At 48.8% G+C, this 25,084-nt stretch overlaps 13 protein-coding genes across 13 annotated transcripts; 7 read left to right on the top strand and 6 right to left on the bottom strand.

The window, feature by feature from the left end:
* Positions 1 to 114: 114 nt before the first annotated feature.
* On the bottom strand, positions 115 to 2,706 carry N7466_002435 (uncharacterized protein; the record flags this gene model as incomplete). The annotated part of the gene is made up of 4 exons (XM_057161833.1): positions 115 to 1,811; positions 1,861 to 2,234; positions 2,286 to 2,374; positions 2,698 to 2,706. The coding sequence occupies 4 exons, from the start codon at positions 2,704 to 2,706 to the stop codon at positions 115 to 117; spliced, it is 2,169 nt and encodes a 722-aa protein (XP_057025118.1).
* On the top strand, positions 2,705 to 3,817 carry N7466_002434 (uncharacterized protein; the record flags this gene model as incomplete). Its single annotated transcript, XM_057161832.1, has 5 exons — positions 2,705 to 2,755; positions 2,805 to 2,873; positions 2,922 to 3,065; positions 3,119 to 3,291; positions 3,352 to 3,817. 5 exons carry the CDS (start codon positions 2,705 to 2,707, stop codon positions 3,815 to 3,817), a joined length of 903 nt encoding a protein of 300 aa, XP_057025117.1.
* Positions 3,818 to 6,281: 2,464 nt separating this feature from the next.
* N7466_002433 (MHYT domain-containing protein) lies at positions 6,282 to 8,807 on the top strand (the record flags this gene model as incomplete). The annotated part of the gene is made up of 3 exons (XM_057161831.1): positions 6,282 to 6,433; positions 6,499 to 7,063; positions 7,122 to 8,807. 3 exons carry the CDS (start codon positions 6,282 to 6,284, stop codon positions 8,805 to 8,807), a joined length of 2,403 nt encoding a protein of 800 aa, XP_057025116.1.
* Positions 8,808 to 9,232: 425 nt separating this feature from the next.
* N7466_002432 (OPI10 family protein) lies at positions 9,233 to 9,883 on the bottom strand (the record flags this gene model as incomplete). Its single annotated transcript, XM_057161830.1, has 1 exon — positions 9,233 to 9,883. One exon carries the CDS (start codon positions 9,881 to 9,883, stop codon positions 9,233 to 9,235), a length of 651 nt encoding a protein of 216 aa, XP_057025115.1.
* Positions 9,884 to 10,171: 288 nt separating this feature from the next.
* On the top strand, positions 10,172 to 11,191 carry N7466_002431 (thiamine pyrophosphokinase-related protein; the record flags this gene model as incomplete). Its single annotated transcript, XM_057161829.1, has 2 exons — positions 10,172 to 10,212; positions 10,270 to 11,191. 2 exons carry the CDS (start codon positions 10,172 to 10,174, stop codon positions 11,189 to 11,191), a joined length of 963 nt encoding a protein of 320 aa, XP_057025114.1.
* Positions 11,192 to 11,798: 607 nt separating this feature from the next.
* N7466_002430 (DNA-directed RNA polymerase core subunit RPB8) lies at positions 11,799 to 12,307 on the bottom strand (the record flags this gene model as incomplete). Its single annotated transcript, XM_057161828.1, has 2 exons — positions 11,799 to 11,904; positions 11,982 to 12,307. The coding sequence occupies 2 exons, from the start codon at positions 12,305 to 12,307 to the stop codon at positions 11,799 to 11,801; spliced, it is 432 nt and encodes a 143-aa protein (XP_057025113.1).
* Positions 12,308 to 12,531: 224 nt separating this feature from the next.
* N7466_002429 (elongator complex protein 4) lies at positions 12,532 to 13,749 on the top strand (the record flags this gene model as incomplete). The annotated part of the gene is made up of 2 exons (XM_057161827.1): positions 12,532 to 12,994; positions 13,052 to 13,749. The coding sequence occupies 2 exons, from the start codon at positions 12,532 to 12,534 to the stop codon at positions 13,747 to 13,749; spliced, it is 1,161 nt and encodes a 386-aa protein (XP_057025112.1).
* A 1,086-nt stretch (positions 13,750 to 14,835) lies between these two features.
* On the top strand, positions 14,836 to 15,774 carry N7466_002428 (tRNA splicing endonuclease subunit SEN34; the record flags this gene model as incomplete). The annotated part of the gene is made up of 1 exon (XM_057161826.1): positions 14,836 to 15,774. The coding sequence occupies one exon, from the start codon at positions 14,836 to 14,838 to the stop codon at positions 15,772 to 15,774; it is 939 nt and encodes a 312-aa protein (XP_057025111.1).
* A 919-nt stretch (positions 15,775 to 16,693) lies between these two features.
* Positions 16,694 to 17,437, top strand: N7466_002427 (3-deoxy-manno-octulosonate cytidylyltransferase family protein; the record flags this gene model as incomplete). Its single annotated transcript, XM_057161825.1, has 1 exon — positions 16,694 to 17,437. One exon carries the CDS (start codon positions 16,694 to 16,696, stop codon positions 17,435 to 17,437), a length of 744 nt encoding a protein of 247 aa, XP_057025110.1.
* Positions 17,438 to 17,503: 66 nt separating this feature from the next.
* On the bottom strand, positions 17,504 to 18,330 carry N7466_002426 (RNase P/RNase MRP complex subunit; the record flags this gene model as incomplete). Its single annotated transcript, XM_057161824.1, has 2 exons — positions 17,504 to 17,715; positions 17,796 to 18,330. 2 exons carry the CDS (start codon positions 18,328 to 18,330, stop codon positions 17,504 to 17,506), a joined length of 747 nt encoding a protein of 248 aa, XP_057025109.1.
* Positions 18,331 to 18,558: 228 nt separating this feature from the next.
* Positions 18,559 to 19,675, bottom strand: N7466_002425 (alpha-hydroxy acid oxidase; the record flags this gene model as incomplete). Its single annotated transcript, XM_057161823.1, has 2 exons — positions 18,559 to 18,711; positions 18,761 to 19,675. 2 exons carry the CDS (start codon positions 19,673 to 19,675, stop codon positions 18,559 to 18,561), a joined length of 1,068 nt encoding a protein of 355 aa, XP_057025108.1.
* A 434-nt stretch (positions 19,676 to 20,109) lies between these two features.
* On the bottom strand, positions 20,110 to 20,739 carry N7466_002424 (uncharacterized protein; the record flags this gene model as incomplete). Its single annotated transcript, XM_057161822.1, has 2 exons — positions 20,110 to 20,390; positions 20,469 to 20,739. 2 exons carry the CDS (start codon positions 20,737 to 20,739, stop codon positions 20,110 to 20,112), a joined length of 552 nt encoding a protein of 183 aa, XP_057025107.1.
* Positions 20,740 to 22,268: 1,529 nt separating this feature from the next.
* Positions 22,269 to 24,029, top strand: N7466_002423 (ankyrin repeat domain-containing protein; the record flags this gene model as incomplete). Its single annotated transcript, XM_057161821.1, has 1 exon — positions 22,269 to 24,029. The coding sequence occupies one exon, from the start codon at positions 22,269 to 22,271 to the stop codon at positions 24,027 to 24,029; it is 1,761 nt and encodes a 586-aa protein (XP_057025106.1).
* Between the last annotated feature and the right edge of the window lie 1,055 nt (positions 24,030 to 25,084).

The raw sequence follows: 25,084 nt of genomic DNA, 5'->3' as shown, positions 1-25,084 counted from the left end.
GGGCGATCATCAATTCAACCACGGGGATTCCTCACCCGAGAAGCTTAGTGCCATAGATAATTCTTTATCGCTTCCAAATTATGTTATATGGTATTTCAACGCTCATCGAGATATTCATTCTCTATTATACAATATGTTATCTTGCACAGATCCATTAAAACCAAACAACATATCATCATCGAACTGAGGATCAAAATATGCATCATGGTACCCTGGGACCATGGAGGGAGTGAAAGTACCCGGCGTCCCGAGTGAGACTGTGGGAGGCAGAGTATTGTAGCTAGTAGACTCATCAAAAATTTGCCCTTCCCCCGGTCTTGCCTGCTGCCGAATAAAGCTCTGGATAATCATGTCCATATCCAACTCCGATGCCTCTGTCTCTGGAGGGGTCATTTGACTCGGTGAAGCAGCTGGTATCAGACCCTCATCTTCAACAGGAACTCCAGTTTCCAAATTACCTATTTGCCCATTGATAACCTGACATGGTCTAGCCTCTCGTTCCTGGTGAGGGGTGCTCAAACCAACCCCCATGCGATCCATCAAATGAACAATCACATTCTTTGCCCTGCGGACAGCCCAGTTTGTTTCTTGGTTCTTCTGGAAAATATCAAGACACGCCCGAAGATTAGAATGTGCTCTACTGCCGTCCTTTCTTTGGGCAGCGACTCGAACGTAAATCGTTGCAGCGACATATGTCGCGTATGAGATCAGGTATGGGGCACGCCTGATAGAGAATGCATGGTCATAAGCTTGGAGGATATGGATTATCCGGTTAGCTGCTGTCGTGCAGGTAGTGAAAGAACTGACAGCAACTGACGGATCGGTTGTATGGAGGTGCCCTTCTGCCACAAACGGTCGGTGAAGAAGGATGAGAAGCACGTTGTAGAGTGCCAAGAGAGAGAGGACATGGGGCGGCGGTGTAACTTGCATTGTAGGACTACCGAAACGTAAATGCTCTGGCAGCGCATCATACCATCCTTTGAGTTGGCCATCTAAGGCATTCAATGTGGTGATGAGTTCCTGGGATGACCGGTTTGAGCTTCGCTCCGAGTATACTTTATTCAAGATGCCGTTCAGTATCAATGATAGTTTGCAAAGCTCCGTAAATGTTGAGACGCTGTATGCAGGGGAGCCCGGATACGATTGTACATCCGTATAGGCAAAAGGCTGCCAGTGTTCGAGTTCTTCATATTGGTCCAGGAACGTTATCGACACTTTCGTGTCAAAGTCCTGTAGGCTTGCTGGGCGGCCCTGGTACAAAGATTGGATCTTATCCACAACAAAAGCCCCCCAAAACACTCGACGGCGTATTTCGATGTCTTCATCGGAGAGGCGACGCATATTGCTCAGCATTGTAGCATCAACGTGCATCCCTAGATCAATGATCATTCTGAACGCTGTACCGGCATAGAGCCATGCAGCACTGCGTTCATCCCCCAATGCGAACAGAGAGCTGGTCATCACAAGCAGGGCCTGGATTGTGGTGATTTCGCTTCGATCCAAAGCGCTGCCAAGCAGCTCTTTCACCCGCAGGCGAAATTTCCATCCGGCTGTTCTGGCATCATCAGGATCTCGGCGAACTTCGGGACGATTGCTAAACTTCGATGCGCCAAAGTATATAGCGTTTAACAGGAGCTTTGAGAAGCATGGTCCGCCAGTGGCCATATCCCGCATAAAAGCCGGACGATATGTGATCAGAAATGAATGGTGTTGTCGGTTCCAGTGTAGATTTAGGAGATGCATTCCCAGCTCAGGATCGACTCCATCAAAGTCCATTTTCCCCTGTCGCATATTCAATGCTTCTAATTGGCCTATGCGATAATTAGATGTTGAAAACTCTCGGATATAAATGCAGCTTACGCTGATAAGCAGCTTCTCCCATCAACTGCTTTCGGATATGCTCTACTGGAACCTGTGGATCTGTAGACCGGGAGTGACCATGTCTATCAGTAGGGGCATCATCAAACAATGTGCTCGTAAGCCCGTGGTAGCTTGAGTCGCCATTCGGTGAGATGAAGATCCGCGAGACAGCTGAATGGGGCCAATCTGTTCTTGGGGCTGTATTTGTTATCTCCAAGTGTTGTATTTGTTGTTGTTGCTGATCCTGCTGTGGCTGAGATGAACTGCCTCCTGTGGAGTCACCACCATCCTCCGAGTGGGTATCAACGCGTCCAAGTTGTCGCCGGAGCTGCTCATTTTCTGCTTCCAGTCGTGACAGACGAGCTTTTGTTGGCCTTCAAACAGTCAGTTGGGGGGAAGCTAAGTATGGCCTACCAATGACGTACCTTGGCTTCTCAGGCCTATCTATGTAAGTGCAATCTTGTGCATATGTCTTGCAGTTGGAACATGTCGGTCTCTCGTTATCGCAACGGAACTGTAGTATATTAGCCCACGGATCATAATATGCGTCCTAATGACTTGCCTTTCTACGTCGGCAAAAAACACAGGCCTTAGCGGCTCTTCGCGGCTTAGACGGAGAGTGATTTTCCATGACCATGACCATTTCAAAGAGCGACAAGGCAAAAAAAATCGCCACGGCTGAGGCGAATACGGGAGACAGAAGGCGGAAGCCGCGGAACATTGTCGCCCGCGGAAAGTCACACTCCGCTTCCCGTATCCCCAGATTCCCCACAAATCAGTCTATAAGTCGGGGTTTCCCCGATAACCAATCCCAACCCCTTAATTTAATCTACTCACATTATACATGATGGCTCTTGTTGCTAAATCAGAACAAATCGAGACAAAGCCGCAACGGGTAATGCTGATTCATCCAATATTGCTCCCCATTTGCTAACCCAGTCCAGGTTAAGACGCCCCAATGGGTCTCCCTTGTGTCCGGCGGAATTGCGGGTGGAGTGGAAGCCGCCATCACCGTTAGTGACCCCTTCACACCCTTTTGAGCTATCATTAATTTCTTGCAGTATCCATTCGAGTATTCAAAGACTCGTGTTCAATTGCTGGACAATAGCGCTATTCGAACATCTAATCCACTGCGCCTCATCTTACAGGTTGCCAAGCAAGAAGGAATCGGCGCTTTATATACCGGATGCTCGACTCTTGTTGTTGTCAGTATTGAATAATTTTTTTTATTCTGAATGCTTGTTGATGAAATATATAGGGAACCACGGCGAAAGCTGCTGTCCGGTTTGTGTCATACGATACGATTCGCAACTCCCTTGCAGATGAGCGTGGTGTTCTCTCACCTGGCCGTGGTATGCTGGCTGGAATGACCGCAGGTGCGGTAGAAAGTGTACTAGCAGTAACGCCCACAGAGAGAATCAAAACTGCACTGTACATACTCGCTGTCATAAATATTTCAAAGTAACTTCATGCTGACTGATTCACACGCAGAATCGATGACGCGAAGGAGGCTCGTCAATTCAAGTCCAGTCTCCATGCGACCAAGGTATTGGTTCAAAGACATGGCATCACAGAGCTTTACCGAGGTCTCGTTTCCACAATGATGAAACAATCGGCCACATCAGCTGTGCGTATGGGGACGTACAACATGCTGAAGGAGACCATCAAGGCCAAAGGAATCAAGACGAACATTTTTACAACATTCGGTATAGGCGCAGTCGCGGGCGTTGTGACTGTTTATGCGACACAGCCGTTTGACACAATCAAGACACGAGCACAGGGTGTTCAGGGAGCCGGCATCATGGAAGCTTCCAGGAGTGTAATCAAAGACTATGGAATTCGAGGATTCTGGAAAGGCAGTTCAATGCGACTGGGCCGCCTCCTTTTGAGTGGCGGCATTGTGTTCTCTGTCTATGAGGAGGTGTCGGCAATTTTGTCGCCCGGGTCACATAGATAACCTTACATAGATGACTTTGAAAGACTGAACCATTATAGACTTGCGGAATAGATACATTGCTTTTGTGTAGGCTGCTAAGCCTGCTATAGCCAATTGTTGCCTCAGGTGTCAATAACAGCCCGCATAGCTCAGTTCCGGCACTACTAGTAGTTAGTAGTCATACATGACGTGATTATCATGCGCGTGATGATCTGATCCGCCGTGATCATTACCCAAGTGAGTCTGATCTGTGCTCACGTTTACTTGAGCATGAGCCTCGAAGCTCCCAAGGCTTAGCTCCTTAAACACCATGTAATATATCGATCCCAAGTCCAAGTTTAAAGTTTAGCTCGAAACAGCTGAATTTCACTCCGTACTTACTATAGATAGTAGACCTTGATGAGAGCCTGATTCCAAGGTATGGAAAATCGGATTCCTCAGAAATGCAAAGTTCTGATGGCGTAAAGTGGGCGCTCCCGTGACAAAGGTTTGTGGCTGACACAAGATTCTAGATTCCACATCAAAGAATAAAGAATGTATGCCCAGGTCAAGAACGTCGAGAATTCACCGGATGGTGAAGCCGGAAATTTTCCATGTATCTCATAAGTGGCGTAAACCCACATGTTCCATTGCCATGCGATTGACAGTTTGACAGTTTGACAGCTCTTAGACAGTTTGCCTACTTTTTGGACTGATCTTTTTTTTTCCTATTCCTAGATTTTACGTATCTCATAAGAAAAAAAAAACAAAAAACAAAAAAATGGGACTTTTGCCCCCCACTTTTCCCAATGGCGTTCCCCAAATCTGATTCGGACCAACTGATACGAGAAAATGGAACACCAAGACAACATTCAGGCACAAAACAAAAGCAGTCCGATCAACCGACAGGCTCTCGCTTACACCCAAACTTGTTTGTTAATATAATCACGACCCTGACGGATCAGATCGATCTATCGGGTTCCACATTCTATGCCATGGCTCACCAGAACCCTGGATAATGGAAAAACAGCAACGGCGAACCACCGGATGGTCAGTGCCCGTTTAGGCCGATAGATCGATCTTGAGGCCCCGCTCGCTGGAATTAAACGAATCATGCCCGGTGGAACTGCCCGATGGTGGGCAAAAGCGATCCAATTTTCTCCAATTTTCCAAAATCACAAGATCAAATTCCGACTCAAGTCCGAACACCACGTCGGGTACCTTTTTGCGGCTCGCTAGGACCTGAAGGCTGAATTTCTCGGTGAAAAAAAAAAAAAAAAAACATGCGACAGTCCAGAAGTCCGGATGTCGTGTGAGGCGCTATAGTACGCGCTAAATGCTAAAAGCCTGGGACTTTGTGATTGATCGCCGACGCCAGCAATTGACTTGCATATTGGGATGCACAGTGCAGATGACACAGCTTTCTCCATAGTCGTATGAGGATGCGTGTCTTTCATTCCCATTCGGTCCTATCTCCACACGTGGGGCATTCGATTTCAATCAAACTTGTGTGGCTCGAATGCCCAGCTGAAGCTCAATCTATTCTTCGGTGGGGCCGAGCACCACTGTGTGTAGCCACTTTTTTCCCTTCCCCTCTGCTCGGAGAGTGAATTCAAATGAGCAAGAACATAATTCATATCAATTTGAGTTCGTGGAAATACAACAATCACATTCTCGTCCATTGGGAACGACCCCTGGAATTGCTCTGGACCGAGAATTTCCGTGTCTAACTCGTATTTGCCTAGGTGCCTGGACCTCGGTGTTACTACCGTGTTAGCTTGCGCTCTGATACGCCGTGATAACAGCTGATGCCCCATCGTTCTTTTGCCGCTACGATCCGATCTAGATTCTACCAAGCCAATGGCTAAGCTGGTCGCAAAAATGCAAGCCTCGCTTCAAAAGTCCAAAGTACATCCACAATTACAGGGATTTTGGGGGACCCATTTTCACAGTCTGCTGGATCATATCGATCAATCTGAAACCTTTTTTTTGGGCTCGCTTTCTCTACCTTGGGTTTTTTTGCCCTCGTTACTGGGCTGATCCACAAGTACAATCGTGCACAAATTAACTATGGGGATGGTGGACGGGGACACTCGCAGACAATGCGCAGCTTCGGGTGGAGCTAGCCGTCTTTCTAGATCGCATCCTGGATCCATTTTCCTGGCCTCCGGCACCAGTTATTTGTCCGATCCCATGCGGGCCTTTGCGACTTGTGTGCTGGTCCAGGTGCATTACGCCAAAGACTTACTTTTCGCCCAGACTAGTTTGCCTAGTATTATAAGGTTTACCCATCGCCTCCAGAACAAGAAATTCCCACTTGCTTACACTCTTGTGACTGTCGCTCATTTTGTTTTATATTGTTTCCGCAATCCTATATCTTCATGTCTGGTTCGATTCCAGATTTCATCAACTCGATTTACTGAACCCGCTTTTTCTTTCCCACCCCTGGCTACCTTTCCCAAACTTATTTTCGGGCTATAGCCCTGCCTGATAAGAAGTTCTCAACATGTCGGGTGCGGGCACTAACGATGATGATCTGGTTCATGTATCCTATTTGGGGGGATACATCTTCCTCTCATATGTGATCAGTTCTATGGGATGTGCGACCACGCTGGAGCTTCTCCATCGAAGAACGTCCAGATCGGGCTTTTACAACTGGTAAGAGAACGAACCTATCCGTGACGAAAGCGACCAAGCGCACTGACACATGCCGCAAATCATAGGTACCTGCTCCTCACTTCTTCCATAACAATGGGCGGTATAGGCATTTGGTGCATGCATTTCATCGGCAACCGCGCCATCGTCCTCGGCAATGGAGAAAGTGACGTTCAAATCATGTACAATGTTGCATTTACTGGAACATCGTTTGTACTACCTGTTGTCGTACTCCTCGCTGCATTCTATTCTGTCGGCGTTCAGGAAAAGGCGGGCTATCTACGTATCTTGATAGGAGGTTTGCTTACTGGTAGTTCCGTCTGTGGAATGCACTATGTTGGTCAGCTGGGAATCTCCAACTACCAAAGCTCATATCATGTCGCCAACGTTGTCGGATCGGCTATCATCGCAGTTTTCTCAAGTACCGCGGCGCTCGGCATCTTCTTTCGGTGGAGAGCCACTTGGACTGATAGTTGGTGGAGACGCGGGATCTGTGCCTTTTTGCTTGCCGCGGCTGTCTCTGGTATGCATTGGATGGCAGCTGTCGGAACAACTTATCGTGGGCGGGACGAGTCTATGAAGAATGGGTCGCAATTATCCAGAACCCAGGTTGTCATCGTCTGCTCTGTTCTGGTCAGTGCCCTTAACCATTCCGATCTCTTTCAATTGACATGAAACTGACCATCGCTAGGCTTGCGTCTCTTGTGTGATCTTGTCTGCTTGCGCTGTTGTCTCTGGTGAGAATCGCCGACGATCTACCACTCGCGCCCACCAGCTTGTCCTTGCCTGCGCATACTTTGACCCGGCTGGCCGAATCATGGTAACCCCACAGGCTCTACTCCCAACCAAAAAGATTGTTGATCACTATATTGGACGGACCTTCCAAGACGATGATCTAACACGCACACATCCGACCTTCCTGTGGGCTTTCAGAGCTAGCCGGAACTGGCCTGTGGTCAAGGACATGATTCCCTTCATGCGAAATCGTCTCGAATCCGAACAGGCGGCCATCCAGAAACATGTATTGTCGCGAGGAGTGGTTAATGACAAGGAGACTGAGCTGCAAACAGATTTCGATACCTTGTTCAAACAACTTTTCTGCGTATCAGCACAGGAGTTGTCGGATGATTTACGACTTCCTCTTCACGAGCTAGGAACACTATACGATGACGTCCTGGCGACTGCGATCCCTGTTTCTCGACTCTCTCGGGCGATGGGTCGCTCATCACTCCGAACTGGCAAGGGTCAACTTATGTTCAGTGTCCGACAGCTCCAAAAATACGAAGCAAGTCGCATGGCTTCGTTCGGATTTCGATTCGCCAGTATTGAAAACATCACCGCAACCCTCTCACGCCGCATCCATGTCCCCGAGGCGAATCTCAGGGATCATCTCTTCGATATGCGCGACTATGCCACTACAAACCGTGGCTTCTCGGAAGGTGTACACTTGACTGCCTTCGTGATGCGTCCCACCGTCAGCGACCATTTCGAGATTCTCACCACCAAGGGCACCGGCAACCCGCTTCCATCCTCGACTCTGCCAATGCCCCGTCTCCACGTCTCACACCTTGACCTGATCTCCCACATGGAGGGCTGGTCAATGAACACCTGCTTGAAATACCTCAGATCCGACCCCGCCATGCAAGCGGATCGCAACCTCGACGAGTTCCGCCAACACCTCATCGAAGGCATAGCCTCCCTCTCCAAATCTTTCTCTGAAGAAATGCGCGCAGCAGCCACCTTCTCCGCACGGCCCCTGCTCGCCCCATGCCGCAAAACACCATCCCCTCCCTCCGAAGAGGTCCCTCAATCCGCACAGCAGTGCACCCTCCTCACATTCTGCGTCGTCGGCACACTCAACACCCAAGTCCCCAACCCAGACTTTACATTCACCCCCTTCCGCCTGTTCCGCGTGCAGCAACAAGTAAATGACAACGTTGCTGACCGGGACGGCTTCTCTCGCGAGCTGAGCCAAGAGCTCTTCTGCACAGACGTCCGCTCCGGTTCCACGTCCTCGGAGTCAGGCAAGTTTTCCTCCACTCGCTCTGCAATTATCCGTCTCTGGCACTCGCGAAAACACAGTTTCGGCGGTGCAGCACACTCGGGCCATTCGCAAGAATCTCTATTCGAAGCTGGGGTTCCCGCGACTGCCTTGGGCGATATTACGGTGCAGAAGGAGGTGCGCGTGGATATTACGCGGTTGAATGAGAATGCGGCAAAGAATCCTATTATTGCGCACGATGCTATTGTTGCGGCTGGTGATAATGCGTTGACGCCTATTACCTATGTTGATGAATTGTATAGTCTTTGCTATGCGCCCGGAATCCGCCTACGGGGGGACTCGGCATTCCATACGTCGCCGAAATCTGATATGTGATTGTTTTTTTTTTGGTGTTGCGTTTGTTGATTGGCGTTCTGGAGGCGCAAAAAACAACCTCGGAAAGACTTGGATACTCCTACATACTGTTTGTGTATATTGCTATTTTTTCTTTTTCTTTTTGGCTCTGTGGACAGAACCCCTTACCTATTGTACATAAATAATTACATACAATGTAAAAAGACAAAAAAGATCATTATTTTATACATTGCGATAACACTAGTATCTCTAATCGTACCTGAAAGTCCAATTGAGTGCTCTAGCAAGACGCATAAAATCGTAAAAACATACAATAACCAACCAAATCGCTCCACAATGCAAGCTCATATACCATCAAAAGATATGCCAAACTCGTGCCGTGCACGATACAATCCTCCACAGTCGGACGAAATCATCATCCAAACCTTCCAACAGACTGGCACCCCTCAAGTGGCATTAGGATCCCCCCGTTCCAAGAACGTAGGATCCACATCAATCCGCCTCTCAAACTTAGTCCACCAATCCCGGAAGCTCTTCAACGGCACAATATCCCGGCCTTTATCATTCTCCGAAAAGCTAGCGAGGAAATTAAACGCGCTTCCAATAATCCGCTGCGCAAGAACCTTAGTCGTAATCTGTTTCTGCGCCGAGCCCGCCGAAACCTCGTTCTCCAGCGCCGCAAGCTGCGGCGCAATATTTTGCACAGGCTCGATCGAGATACCGAGCGTTAGTACGCCATTCGCAGACGCAGAGCCCTCGTCGAGCATTTCGTCTTCTTCTTGTTCTTCGGAGCGGGTATTGTTTGCAGATTGAGGCGGTTGGACTTTGAAGATGCCGGAAGGCTTTTCGTTTGCTAATGCGCCGATGAAGCGGAAGTCGGTGGGGGCGCCGGTTGTTGGGTCGGGGAGTTGGGCGTAGATTGCGGCGCCAGTGTCTGGGGGGAGAACTGTGCCGGGGAGGAAGAAGATGACTAGGTCGTTGAAGGGCGGGTTCATGGGGATTGTGAAGGCGTATTTGGTGGCTTGGCCATTTGGTTGGGGGTCGATTGCGACGATGTCCGTTTGGCATGGACGCCCGGGGATGACGACGGAGAACATTGTGGTGGGTATATGGCCTGCTTAGACGCGGCTTAAGCTGGGTGTTTGTGTAATATGCAGATGTGGAGAGACTGGGGTTTAGAAAATGGAGATTGGCCTTTCTTTGAAGCTTTTCATCGCTTTGTTCCAGCGGATTCCAGGATTCTCCAGAGCTTTGATCTTGAGTGACATAATACCCTTATCGGGGCGATAAGGGCTTGGCGTTCCCCTCCATCTGGGTCTTGTTCGCGGGACATGAGCAGTGAGCAGTGAGCTTGTTTCTTCCTTTACTGATTGATCCTCGTCACAATGGGCAAATCCAATCTCGAGCTGATCGTTGAATGCGATAAGTAACTGCTTTGCCTTATCAGTTATCCCCTCCCCTCGGTGTCTAATCCCTGCACTAGCTTCCCATATTACGAGGATAACCGTGCTGCGTACACGGAGAACCTTAACAACTACCATGCATTCCGAGTCAATGGCTATGATGCCACTCTGGGTTACATTTTGAACTCAGTGGTTGAGAAATTCCCCTGGTCACCGGACTACTGGGCGGTTGACTCTGCCGCCAAGACCGTAACTTTGACCACGCCGGCAGACGCAACACCGGAGCACCGCAGTAAGTTGGTCGGAGGAAGCATTCTCGAGGCCGTGAAGATCGGTGCCTTTGAAGTACTGAAGGGGTGGCGAAATGAAAAGTACCCGGTTTATGGACCAGCTGGAGAGTTTCTGCTCGACATGGAACGATGTGCTTCGCCGCTATTCGGTGTCGTGAGCTACGGTGCCCACATGACCGGCTACGTGGAAGACGCCGATGGCATCAAGTTCTGGGTTCCTCGACGCTCAAAGACCAAGCAGACCTACCCTAGCATGCTGGACAACACAGTTGCGGGCGGTATGTGCACTGGCGAAAAGCCATTTGAGTGCATTGTCCGTGAAGCTATGGAGGAAGCTTCCCTTCCCGAGGATGTGGTGCGTGCTTCTATCACTCCGGTGGGCGTTGTGACTTACAGCCATGTTCGGGATGTGCGGGCTGGTGGTGAGACTGGGCTGAGCCAGCCAGAGGTCGAGTATGTCTATGATTTGAAGCTTGACCCATCGGTCATTCCGCAGCCCGGGGACAACGAGGTGGAAGAATTCCATCTCTGGACTGTGGACCAAGTTAAAGAAGCATTGGCTCGCGGCGAATTCAAGCCCAATTGCGCTTTCGTCATGATCGATTTCTTCATTCGACGTGGTATTCTGACTGCGGAAAATGAGCCTGATTATTTGGACATTATGTCTCGTCTGCATCGTCGCTTGGAATACCCGACGGTCTCACACTGCTAGAAACCGACTGTACATATTACCTTGTTGCGGTGATAGGCATTCTTGCACATACTAGAGCGACTGGAAAGAAAATAAAACAGCCAGATTGCGCATCGACTTTTTTTTACTTAACGTGCCCTGTCTTGGGAAATGAATTTTGTTGGCAGTAGCATGATAACCTCAAATAATCAGACCAATTGCCATCTTCGTCTTGGACCGACATTAGCAGAGTCCGACAAATTTCTCCTTGACCGGCATACTTTCAGTATAAATTGACTAGCCATGGAGGTCAAAATGAAGCCCAGATAGTGGCCGGAGGTTTGCACGACGGTATAGATAATGATCATTGCAGGAGGAAGAAACCTCTCTGCGATCCCCGTCTTCTGTGGAAGAAGCTCTCAACAATAAATAGTAGTTTTCGGATGGTGACTAGGGCCTTTGTCTCTTATGTCCGTCCGAAAATTCATGTAGAGTTGAAATGAATAAAGATCGTATGTATTGGCGATCATCTATCGGGATACCCAAATCAATCAAAATGGAAATGAAAACGCCAGCGCTGCACAACCCAACAAAAATGACCTGCCCAGATCATGTACATCCTGAATTTTTCTCCGCGAAGCGAAAGCATCTATTTCTTAAGAAGCAAGTAAACGTGGTCGATTTTCAGTGGTGCGAGCTTCTTGTAGGGACCCTCAAGGTAGAGCAGCAAACCGCCGAATGACACAAAGACAGCCCTAAGAGCAGATCAGATTAGTGTATGTCCATAACAGAATTCAATAGTATCAAAAGAAAAGGATTTTGGTCAGCGTACATAGTATCCTTGGTCGAACCCTCCTCAAATCGGTAAACCTTGCCGTGGCAGACGTAATCGTAGTCGTTGGCCAAAGTCTGGTCGCCCATGCTGACCTCTCTCCAGCTAGCACGGGTATCCTCCTTGCCATCAAGCGACAGAGTCGAGGCCAGCGCTAAGCTAAGCGATTCGCCAACGGCGGCCGGGTAGAGCTCAGAGTTCACATCGAGGGTGAAGGTGATGGAGCCGTCGCTCGAGCTACAGGTCAAACGAGCGACGCGATCGTATTTCTGGGCATTGATGGCGGTGATCGTGAAGGAGTCTTCGAAAAGGATTGGGTCAGACATGGTGAAGAGACTGTCTTTGGAGTTGACAGTGTGCGATTATCGAGGAAAAGTGGCGGAGAGGAATTGGAGGTGGAGTTCGGAGGTTTGAAGCTGATCTTTTTTTTCTGCCGTTTTTTGTTCCCCGCCGATAAACCATTTCATGATCGGGAACCGTACACAAGAAACCACACGAGAAACTCCATATCTGGTTTTTGGGGGATACTCTTAGGTCTTCAATCTTCAAAATGTCCTTCCGCAAGCGAAATATTGGCTTATCGGCTGGCGTCGATCGCGCTGCTATTCCCAATGCCTCCGCACAGCCAACTCCGCCCGAATCTATTCCAGGCATTCGCCCCTCACCTGATGACGGAAGACCGACTACTTCTACGGGAACGCCTTCACTAGATGGACTTCTGGCAGGGCATGCGGGTCTCCCAATGGGCAAGATCTTGCTTATTGAAGAAAATGGAACTACAGATTTTGCGGGCGCATTGTTGCGCTACTACGCTGCAGAAGGTGTCGTCCAGGAACAAAAGATCCATGTGATTGGTGTGCCAGAGCAATGGGGTCGAAGCTTGCCTGGTCTTATTGGAACTGCCGAGTCCTTAGATAAGAGGTCAGACAAGCGGAAGGACGAACGAATGAAGATTGCCTGGCGATATGAGCGATTGGGCGAATTCGGTGCTGGCATTGCTGGCTCCCGTGATGGTAAGTATATCGGCAGAGATATGAAGGGAATGGAGCCTCGATACTGATGGTCTACAGCCCCTACACCGGCCGGAGACGCTGATGGAGCTTCAAAGCAAACGGCTTTCTGTCATGCCTTTGATCTCACGAAACGTCTTGCACACCCCTCAATTACCAATATGACATTTATTCCACTCGTGCCCTCGCGAGGTTCGCCATTCATTCCCATCCTCAAACGACTCCAAGACGCAATTTCATCTGCCGGTCCAAACACCATCCATCGAATTGTGATTCCCTCCTTGCTCAACCCCACAGCGTACCCACCCGACTCTTGTCAACCTGAGTATGTGCTGCAATTCATGCACTCCCTGAAAGCTTTAATGAGCGCACACGCAACTCGTATCACGGCTATGATCACCCTGCCGTTATCCTTGTTCCCCCGATCTTCCGGTCTCATCCGCTGGATCGAACTTCTCAGTGATGGTGTTATTGAGCTTTGCCCATTCCCACACTCCGCTGATGCACTAGCGTCTTCCGGAGCTGCCACAGCTCAGGAGGAACCCCCGCAAGGAATGTTGAAAACACACCGAATCCCTGTTTTGCATGAACGAGGCGGCGGGAGCGACCAAAATGTGGGGCAAGATTGGGCGTTTAACTTGAGTCGTCGGCGATTCGAGATTAAGCCGTTCAGCTTGCCGCCTGCGGAAGGTGATCAGGAGGCGCAGGCCGCACCTGCATCCGGTGGGATGCCAAAGAAGTCAGACCTTGAATTCTGAAGCGGAGGGATATTTCCATGACATCCGCTCAGTCATCTTCTTCAAAATGACGATGAGTTCCTGGCTCCGCTAGCATATCCTCCATCTCAATTTGTTCGGACATGGCAGATCCCGAGTTCGCCATCGTCCGGAGATAGCTTTGGCCATATGAATCCAAGCCTGACCGAGCTGAAAATCCACCCAGGCGCGAGCGAAAACGACTGCCTAAGCAGGATGAAGCTGCCAGCCATGCTGCTTAATGTCAGTACTGTCGGTCCTTCCAAATGTGGTTCAAATGGAAAGCAAGGTATGGGGTCTGACCAATATATAGCAGCAATGGGGCGAAGAAGACCAGAAACATGAGAAGGAAGAAATTCATTCTGTAAATGGAAAGTGTTTGACAGCTCGAGGCACTTTGATTACGGAGATCGAAGTCCAGTACTGCCAATCTGCTCTCTGGGCGGTGGAATTGACAGCCAACACCGCCTATGGGGGCCCCATATTTTTATACCAAACCTTGTGATTCTCCTGGCAGAAAGATTTACCTATATTAATTATATGGAATACTATTCCACGCCATCAATATTTCCACCTAGGTGCCTACTAAGAGAACTGAAAGGTTACATACGTACCTGAGATACTAGTATAAAGTGCACATTTTACTCATTACAACTGCAGAACTGGTAATAGTCCAACTTTCATGGAATTGAGATAGGTACTGTGCTCACTACTCAGTTCCTACACCGCCAACCTAAAGCGGGTAAGCGCGGCCGGAGCTCCCTTATAAAATTTCACTTTTCGCTTGTGCTTCTTTCTTCCCCTCCTCGAGTCTCTGGATTTGCTGGACAAACCACCAGACTCGATTTTTCAAATGGTAAGCTCTCTCTTCTTTCTCCAACACCAACACAAACCCTCCTTTGCATGATTATATAAATACAATCTGTCAATCCCCTGAAGCTCTTTATAAAATTGAGCTATGTGACTGAGCAACGTAATTGAAAATGACTTTGCACACATCTTACTGCTTTTTACCTCAACCCAACCGTTGATGAGCAATTGCTAATTTGATTGTGCTATAGAATACATGAAATCAATTTTTTATTCAAAATGGACCAACCTACTCTCCCTATTCCGATCTCTTTCATTTCTGGTAGATACCTACTATTCTCCATTGACGATGTCACGTATTTAAGACGTGAATACCACACGTGTGGTGTGTTGATCGGGACTCTACCACAAATCCCACAACAGAATGTCTTCTTGGGTTTGCCGCTCGAGCTGATGCCCGAGGAAGCGCGGCTGTTGGTGGACAAGGGTGTAGCTTGCATTGTAGACGAAGCCAAGGCACACATTGGCATGCAATCTCTTCTAGAAGAGGATCGCCAACAGTACCTACGCGAATTAGAATCCACGGGCCTCCACGCTTCACGCATCCTCACGGAACGCAAAGATCAGCAAAGAGACCAATGGATGAAAGAAAAGAATGAGAAGAAGGCTAAGGCTCAAGCCAAGGCAGCTGCCCAAGCAGCTGGTGGTGATAAACCCGACTCCATCCCAGCGGCAACGGAGAGCCCAGCCTCTGTGGCAGACTTTTTCAAGGACGATCCTACCTCCCGAGAGGCCTCTTCTAGCATTGTTCCTCAGCAAGCCCACCGCGTGACCCCAACGACATCCTACCCTCCGCTTCCTCGTCCGTCTACGTCGTCCAAAAATATCCTTCCGAGACCCGATGTCCCTCTTTCATACCCGCTCTTTGCTCATCTGCAATCGCGCGGTTACTTCCTTTCGCCTGGCCTGCGTTTTGGATGTCAATATGTGGCGTACCCAGGTGATCCTCTTCGATTCCACTCTCATTTCCTTGTTGTCTCTGCCGAATGGGACCAGGAGATTGATATAATGGACATCATCATTGGCGGCCGATTGGGTACCGGTGTCAAGAAGGGTTTCCTTCTGGGCGGACCTCAGGTTTCAAGAGAGCAAGCCGAATCTGAGATCGAGCGTACCGAAAGTGTACGTACATTCAGCATCGAATGGGCTGGTATGTAGACTCCCCTCTGCACAAAGAGGGGTTCTATTGCCCTCGATCATACCGTCAAACATCAACTCCATGTTGAAAAGGTCAATTGTTCATTGGCCATCCAAGGTTTTTGGCGCACAATTCGACGAACAATCACATCTTCGAAACATCCACTCCTCCTTTGGAGAGACACTGCAGGCAAGCATCTGCTGTCCTAGAGCTAGTCGCTCAACCATCTGCTGAAGACAAGGTGCTCGTCGCAACCTTTGAGGCAAAATCCAGCCTACCTATCGGGTCTTATGGCCCTAGGAGACTGCATCTGAATACAAGTCTTATCAGAAATGCATTCAAGACATTCAAGACTTGCACATTCAGTTCCGACTTTTGTCGCGTGGTCATCGCATACCCCCAAAGGAGAGCCTTGGCTGGAGCAGAATGCAAGCCACGTCCATTGTAATCATTCGTGGGATCATATCATATCTAGCTTCCTAGCTAACCTGCTCAGGTGGCTCTCTCACAATGAAACGCTACAATTTTATATCCAACTTTACATTAAGGCCCGCTGGCTGTCCACTTTTACTTTTTCTTTTTGCTCCGTCAAAATTTAACTAGAATGTATTGGCGTACTAGATTGTTGAAATCTCACATATGCCTCATCTGCATATCTCGGATATATGCCTGTCTTCTAGAGAAACGAATCATCCTCGTCGCAGTCGTGGATCTGCTCGAAGTCAACGGGACAAACAGTCCAATTATATTTCGAGCCAGTTGTCTAGCCGGGCTCGAGCCTACCGAGCTCTGCATGAAGGTACTGCACGATACATCCATCCATGCATGCCTGACTCCTGATGACTCCTGAGCAAAATGCCCCTCTTTAACCGAGTGCGACCCCTTCAAGTTTAATCGTAAATTCATCATTTTGCCAAACTGAAACAAAAGCAACCAAACATGAGTTTTATAGCCATGATCCCAGCTCGCTTCGCATCAACCCGTCTGCCCGGAAAGCCATTAGCCGACATCCACGCCAAACCCATGATTGCCCACGTCATAAAGCGAGCCCAAGAATCGGGTGCCACGCGCGTGATCGTCGCCACTGAGAACGCTAGTGTCCTGGAAGCGGCACGGGCAGCAGGTGCAGAAGCCATCATGACACGCGATGACCACGAAAGCGGCACAGAGCGACTAGCAGAGGCTGTGGACATCCTGCAAATTGGAGATGACGCTATCGTCGTCAACGTCCAAGGCGACGAACCTCTTCTCGAACCTGAGCTTATAGCACAGGTAGGCCGGGACCTTGCGCTCCACGATGCAGAGATGGCTACGCTAGCCACGCCGATTCGCGACGCGAGCGATGCCAACAATCCGAATAATGTGAAGGTTGTCCTTGATGCGGATGGGAATGCTATGTACTTCTCAAGGGCGATGATCCCGTGGGATCGGGACGCGAGTGGGTTTGAAGGTGTTGACCAAGGCGTGTTGCGACATGTTGGCTTGTATGCCTACCGGGCTGGGTTTTTGAGGCAGTATACCACGCTCAGTCCGTCTGCGCTAGAGCGAATTGAGAAGCTGGAGCAGTTACGTGTTTTGTATCATGGAAAAAGGATACATGTGTCGATCGCCGAGTCGGCTGTTAGTTTGGGTGTGGATACTGCGGAGGATTTGGAGAGGATCCGAGGTATGAAGTTTTTGTAGCATTTGCGGATTGCTTTTCTTCCGTTATATTTATCATTATATCATGCTTAACGTACAGACGACGAATCATAGATAGTCGATGTTCTTCCATTTGAACTTCTTATTCGCCCGGTCCGTGGCTCGGTTCTCAAATTGGCTGCCGTGCAGCTCGAAGACCAGCGGCTTAGGTCCTTGTTGCTTTTGCTGCTGCTGACCTGCAGCAGCGGAATCTGATCCCGATGCCATCGAGGCCGGGAATGGAACTTCAAACCGGAAGATAGAGTGCTCCTTTGGTATTGCTATAGTATCAATGTCAGCTCCAAGGAACGAGTAACATCAGGGGGTAACTCCTGGTCCAAAAACAAAGTAGAAGACTCACTCTTCACTTCATCCGCCTCCGTGACAATTTCGAATGTAAACTTCGTGTCCCGCGCCACGATTCCCTTCACACCAACGCGACTAGCGCATCGACTCTTCACAACCTCGACCTCCGCCCCGTGGAAATCAGCACTGACGAGCTTCGCACCATGCGAAAACGGCGTCACAACTCCACTCTTGCCCTCGGCCTTTAGATCCAAGATATCCTGCATGTATCCAATCCAGATCGCATGCAGTCCCTTGAAAATAGCATGCTTGCATTCATCTTTGGGCAGATCGTAGAGGCCCGAGGTACGCTTTTCGCGAGCAGAGAGAGGCTGCGGGCGCTGATGGCGGATAAAGTAGTCTTTCTTGCGGAGACGTTGAAGTCGGCGTCTGGATCTGTTGTCTTGGGCGGAGGGGGAGGTTGGACGGAGGAAGAGTGGTTTTTGCTTTATGCGCTCGGTGAATTGTTGTGCTGCGGTGTCGGGGGAATGGGCGCGGGCGAGCAGGGTGTGCGCGATGTGTTGTGACTTTGGGGTGGGAGAGTCAGTCATTTTGGCTCGTTTGACCTTTGTCTCATGGGGATTTGACAAAGGGTGTTGCTGTTGTTGGAACTTGGTGGAGGATGCGGAGTTGGGGAAATTTTTTGATGTCACCCGCTGATAAGATACGCCGAACTATGAGTGTTTTTACTGCTTTCCATGGTCCTTGAACTTAGTATCTTCCTAGCATTAAATGTTAAATCCATGATATTGACATCTAATTTCGCATCTAAAATCTATCTAAAGTCTTGCAAGCGGGCCATCTGAGCGGAAAATTCCAATGCTCGACGTGCTGATCTCGGATATGGACTTACAGCCTGCCAGCTGCATGCACCGTTTGAATTCCTGGTATAAGATTTCGAGCATCAATTCTACTCCATCCTGTCCCTTGTACTAAAAAGAGGTTAGTATTTTCTTTAATAGTCAAATAATGTGAACTTACGGCCAATCCCCAAAGCATGGGACGACCAACCCAGCAACATTCCGCACCCAAAGCCAAAGCTTTAAATATATCGGTACCCGACCGAATTCCCCCATCGATATGAATTCGGATCCGACCTCGAGCAGCCTTCGCACACGCTGGAAGAACATCGAGGGTAGCTGGAGTCTCATCCAGCTGCCGGCCACCGTGGTTGCTAATTATCACACCCTCACACCCATACTCGATAGCAGTCTCCACATCCTCAGGCGTCAACACACCCTTAATCCAAATCTCCATCTTAGTGATACTGCGCAACCATGGAATCTCTTTAGCCCAGGAGTGCGAGTCATCATTGAAAGCCTTGAATCCATCGTCATGCGACTGCTGCTGAATCTGCTCCGACGTCGTCTCCATCATAGGATAGGCCAAGCCAGCCGGCGGCAGGAATCCATTTCGCCATTCGTTATACCGCACGCCCAACACGGGGCTATCGGCTGTCAGGAAAATAGCCTTGCATCCCGCTGCTTCGGCGCGGCGAACCACGCGTTCTTCCTTCTTGCGGTCTTTCATTGAGTAGAGTTGCATGACATGATGGATAGGTCCTATCTCTTTCCCTGCGCTGGTGATTTGCTCAACCGAGTGGTTGGCGTATGACGAAACCCCCATATTAATGCCATATTTGGCACATGCCCTGCTGGTCGCGAGCTCGCCATCTGGATGTGCCATTCCTTGGAGTCCGGCGGGCGAGACACATAGTGGGAAGGCGATGTCCCGGCCGAACAGAGGGATCGTCGTGCTCACATTGGACACATCTTTCAGGACTCGGGGAAGCACACGGTATTTTTGATACGCGGTAGAGTTCTCACGGACTGTGACTTGAGTTGTTGCACCGGAATTGAAAAAGTCTATACCAGGCCAGCGCCCCTCATGAGTCATTAGTCTTGCCCTGTGTTGTTCTTGGATAGATAATGGGTGTGTTTACCTCTGGTCGCGACGGGCAGTAATTTAGACGCTGCAGATTCAAGATCTGAAATCGAAAGTATCTTTTGGGTTTCCATTGTTCTGAACTGGCAATTGTTTTTTTCTGTACGATGTATCGTGGATGATGAGAGTTGAGACATGGAAATGGTGCGGGGGTACCTGAGATAGGCGCGGGGATGTCCCCACCGAGGTCGCAACAACCAGATAACATTGAAAGAATGAACAGATAGGAAGATAAATCGACCTCCTTATGATGTTTATTACGGTATAATTGCCAATATACATCCAGGCCGAAAATCAATCTATTTCCTGATGCAAGAATCACATTCGATTTCTAGAAACAAATAGATATAGGTCATAATCTCATCGCAAGGCATAATACCTCATGTCTAGTTTTGCAAAACCGGAAACATGCTTTCAACCAGAGTTGTAATGTCATCGACTCCCAATTCCTTTAGGGCCTTGGAAATCTGATCGACCATAGCCTGGGAAACCCCCTCCTTGTTCCGGGCATAGATATCGATTCCAGCGGGCGTGAAAAGCGTCTTGGCAAAATAAGTGACAACCCACTGATTACCATCATCCGTATGGCCGAAACCAAGGACCTCCCAATGGGAGCTCGCAACCTTCAACCAGCCTTTGCCGCGCCAGTCCCAAGCACCTTGGTTCCCTGGTAATTATTAGCGCCTCTCTTCTGATGATATTTCCCATGTCAAGTATTCAGGGGTTCATGGAACATGTCACGTACCCGCGGACGGAGTATCCACACCATTGATCGTTTGGATCTTCTCTGAATTCACACCTTGATATTTGACCAGGTCGTCAATCTTGACCACACCAGATGAGTCGGCAGGCAGTGTTGTGTAGGTGATGTTGACATTGCGTTTGTCTTTCCACATTGGAAGGGTCGAGTGTGTTACATGCCAGGTTCCGGCGAGGAAATCGTTGGTTGGGGGAACGCATTTGTTTCCTTCGTTGGCGTAGACCTTTGGTAGGCCAACGGTGAGTTGAGAAGCCATAATTGGGGGGAAGTTTCTATGGTTCAACTTCTCGCCGCTCGACAAGTCTGTAGATGTTGTTGGCATCGAAATCGCGGCCTTTGAATTGCCCTTTCAAGCTAGACCTGCCTTTTTGGGTTTAGCGCTGTAACACCGCGTCACAGAACACGTATCATTCGTTGGCAGTTGCAACTTGCATTATGAATCCACGATGATTTCTGATATTCATGACATGCTTCAAGCTTGTAGAATCAAACCGCCAGGGCCACTCCATGAGTCTGACAATGGAGGCATTTTGAATTTGACCGATACGAGAATCTTGTTTCGCCTTCCACCTAGGCACGAGTTTGTCATTTTTCCCAGTCTTCTATAATGGTCAAACACAGCAGGGTCGATAGTTCGAGCCGAGTAATTGCATTGATAATTTAACTCTGCCAGTCTGTTAGGATGGTCAACTGGCCTTTATCTAAACTCGTTTTGGAAATTTCCAGCTCTTGTATAGTAGACTTAAGGCTCTTCCAATGCCGATCCTGAGGTCTGTTGACGACTGAGTAGTAAGTGTAGTAAATATTCCATTCCCAATTCAAGTGATTCGCCAAGATCGAGCACGGTAAGTGCTGTGCTGAAACACGCGTTCGCCGTTTTGCGGCTTGCGTTTTGCGTTTTGCGTTTTGTTTCTTTCCCTTATATATAGCGCATATTCCATACCCTGGTCCCGCTCGATCCACACAGGTTTTTGCATGGCCTCAAGCGTGCCAGGGTGATATTCGCCTAGCCTCGTTTTTAAGTCCTTCAAAACCTGCAATCGGATCTTTTCCTCTTCATCCTAGTATTTTCCAACACCAAAGTTCTCCCATTTTTTGTCTCAGACAGCCCGTTCAAATCAACATCACTCACATCTGGCAGATGCATCATCAAATGTCGACGAAACTTTGGCTCAATATATTCCAGTAAAGTTTCATAGCACGCAGCAAGCACAAAATGTGTGTACCACCACTGCCATTGTTGACCTTGGTCAAGTAATTGTCATCCAACGAACCAGATTGTGCATCGTTATACTGGGACAGGTTCCATGCACTCGTCGTATGAGACTATATCCGTGGAGAATATCTAACAGAGTCCCCACCCGCCCTGAAACAGACTTCGGGACTAGACAACGGACAGCGAAAGGTTGTTTTGAGAAGATCAATGAAAACAATGAAGTCTGTTCCGTCTTAATACCACTTCAATGGATTCTAGATTCCAATCCTGAGTCCCGAGTTCGTAGTCCAGGACTAGGGGCATATTGCCTCTTCTGGATTAGCGGCACTTGAATTTTTTACCTCATTGGGACCCCGATTGGAAATATTTACTCCTCAAGACCATCAACTCCCCATTTCCTGTCTACTGGGAGTCTCTTATACATGAATTGATCCATGAATCTTTCAAAGCTTTTCATCATCCCATTCACACACACACACACACACACACACACACACACACTCTCTCTCTCTCTCTCTCAGCATATCCTGATTCAACTACGCTCTACCTCACCATTGCTTCCAATCACCATGGCCTACCCAAACTTTCACGAGGTCGATGAGGAACTCCAACATTCTGAAATCTTCTGGGAGCCCGCTTTCTATGATACAGATGGATCTCCGGTGTATGAGACTGCATATGGATTCCTTCAAAATGAGATTGTTGCACGAAACGACGCTGCAGCTCTACGACTCTATCAGGAAGGCCCTGACACGCTGGTTTTCTGGGGAGGTTACGAGACGCCGAACGGAGATCCCTTCATTGTTGCTCAGCAGAAAGGTAGCTTTGATGCGCTTCGTGTGTTGGTGAAGATCTACTTGGAAGATCCGAGATACACCGAGCCACTTGACCAGTACTTGAAGCAGCTTGGCTTTACTCCGATAGCTTTCGCCTGTGTAACTGCACAGAAGGAGCTCACGCTATGGTTGATAAACCATGCTTTCCCGACGATAACATTGAATGATCCGGACATGTTTGGGAAAACTCCGCTGTTTAGTGCTGCAAGCGGGTTGGGGTGTGGTAATAAAAACCCGCCTAAAAATCTGAACATGCATGAAGACTTTATCTTTTTTCTTCTAGATCAGGGCTGCTTGGTTCAAGATTCAAATATCTACTCCAAACAGGGCGAGGCAAACAATCAAGGTTTGGGTCCAGTGCTAGAACAAACCGTTCTCGGCGCCGCTATTCCCTATGCTAGCTATAATATGGTATCTCGTCTTATTGCCGGAGGTGCCCAAGTTCATGCTCGGCAGCACTGGGATGAGTACCCGCTGGGTGACCCTTATCGCATTATAAATGGCAAAGGGGTCACGGCTTTACATATCGCAAGCTTGTATTCGAACCTAGAGGGGATTCGGGCTCTCACGGATCACCGCTGCAACGCAAGTGTCTCAGAGATGGTGTCTAGTGCGGATGACCATGGGCGAATTCCATTGCACTGGGCATTACTTGGTATCACTATTAAGGGCCGTTCATATTATCCCCAGTATGACGATTATGTGCCGCAACCTCGCAGGATGGATACCATCAAATTACTCCTCGAAGCCAAGCCTGACACCATCAACGCCCGAGACAAAGACGGTGCGACAGCCTTCAATTTTTTGTTTAGATCCGATACGTCGTTATCGGATATTTTGTCCACGTTGAAACTGCTTCTGGATGCCAACCCGCTTCGGTCTACTCTGAGTGCCCCTAACCCTTTAGGCGCGACAGCCCTGGAGGATGCAATTCTACATCACTCTCGACGAGGTGGTGAGGTAACAGATGCACTTTTCATAGAGCTAGTGGAGCTCTTGCTTGATAAGGGAGTCGATGCTCATCTATGTCTACACCGATTGTGTGATTTCGGTGGGTATGACTGTATAAGCCTCAATCTTATAAACCGTCTCCTCGATCTCAGTGATGTTAACGACATAGATGCCACCGGATCTACAGCGATGCACTATCTAGTTCCACACATGAACCAGATTGACGTTGTGCGCCATCTGATCAGCCGGGGAGCGAATGTTAACGTGGTCAACAACAAAGGGAATACTCCACTCCATACGGTGATGAATGGTACAATGTCGAGAAGAACGGATGAAGATGGAAAGCCTGATCTATCGCTACCCTGGTATACTCCTTACCAAGTACGTGAGGAGCTGGTGAAGATCATGGTAGACGCTGGAGGTTCGATGGATCAATTGAATGAGGCATGGAAAACCCCAGCCCAGCTGCTTGATGAGAAAAGAGAGGCAAGACGGAAAGAAGAAATAAGACGAGAAGCAGGAGCTGGACGAGGCGGTCGGTAAGAGGACCGGGGCTAAGGACGAGGGGATAGGACGAGAGCCTTACTCGTAAGCTTAGTAGTATCCCCCGGGGTTGATGACCAAAAAGAAAAGCGTTTGAGTCGACCAGGTGTCTAAGAGTTTTAGAACATTAAATTTAAGAAAGATTCTCATTCAAGCAAAGCGTAGCCAAGTGATTCCTTGAAAATTACAACTTGTATTTCTTTCTCCCACCCGAGAAGATTTCTAGCAAACGTTTCTCATCGAAACGCTCCAGATCAACACAGGTCAAACATTTGAAGATCGACAAAGACATACTAGTACATACTGTATGTATTAGCTGCCAACCCCTAACACTGGCTAGACCCAAGATCTTCACCTGAATCATTAGCTCCTTTCCACAGTGGATATGAGTAGGCTAGTATGTAACCCACTTTGCTCCATATTAGAAACGGAGATGAGACAGAAGCCCCATAACCACGGACACACTTCCATTTTGATCCATTCACTGAGGCTATGCCATAACTTTAAAGAGACCCGTATAAACTCTCCTGCGAACTGACAGTTGGAAGCCAAAGTGATAGCCTCGATTCTAAAAACCGACCCACCAGTTCTGCCCATGCCCATATTCTGTACTCAAAATAGATCCACTCGCGGGCCTCACTGATCCCTGTCTCGACTAGCTTCAAATGTTAGCGGGCTGTGGCCCCGGCTCCCCGCAAGTGAATAAAAAGTTCACAATAAAGGCCTTCCGTTTTTGCTCGTCTGTCTATTTGGGACCATGATGCGCTGGCGTGCCGGAAGTCCGCCCGGACAAATCCCGGTATACCAAGGAAAAACGTCAAGTTACAAATCCCGAGAGGCGCAGGGGTGGCGATGGAGGTCTGAGTTGTTCTCTCGGGGCTTCCTAGGTGTGGGGAAACCCAAAGGTCCAGTAATCTGCAGGAGAGTTATTGGATGCTTCTGCATGATTCCATAGCCATGCACGCGAAAGCCACTAGGTGATGAATATGTGCTGGCATGTGTACATATTAATATTGAGACCCGGGAATCTGGGAAGGGGACGGTGACAGGGATTG

The sequence above is a fragment of the Penicillium verhagenii genome (genome assembly GCF_028828195.1).
Source record: "Penicillium verhagenii strain IBT 33310 chromosome Unknown utg000003l_segment0_segment0, whole genome shotgun sequence".
Lineage (NCBI taxonomy): Eukaryota > Fungi > Ascomycota > Eurotiomycetes > Eurotiales > Aspergillaceae > Penicillium > Penicillium verhagenii.
The sequence above is the reverse complement of the archived record's forward strand: the minus strand, read 5'-3'. Positions and strand labels throughout refer to the sequence as shown.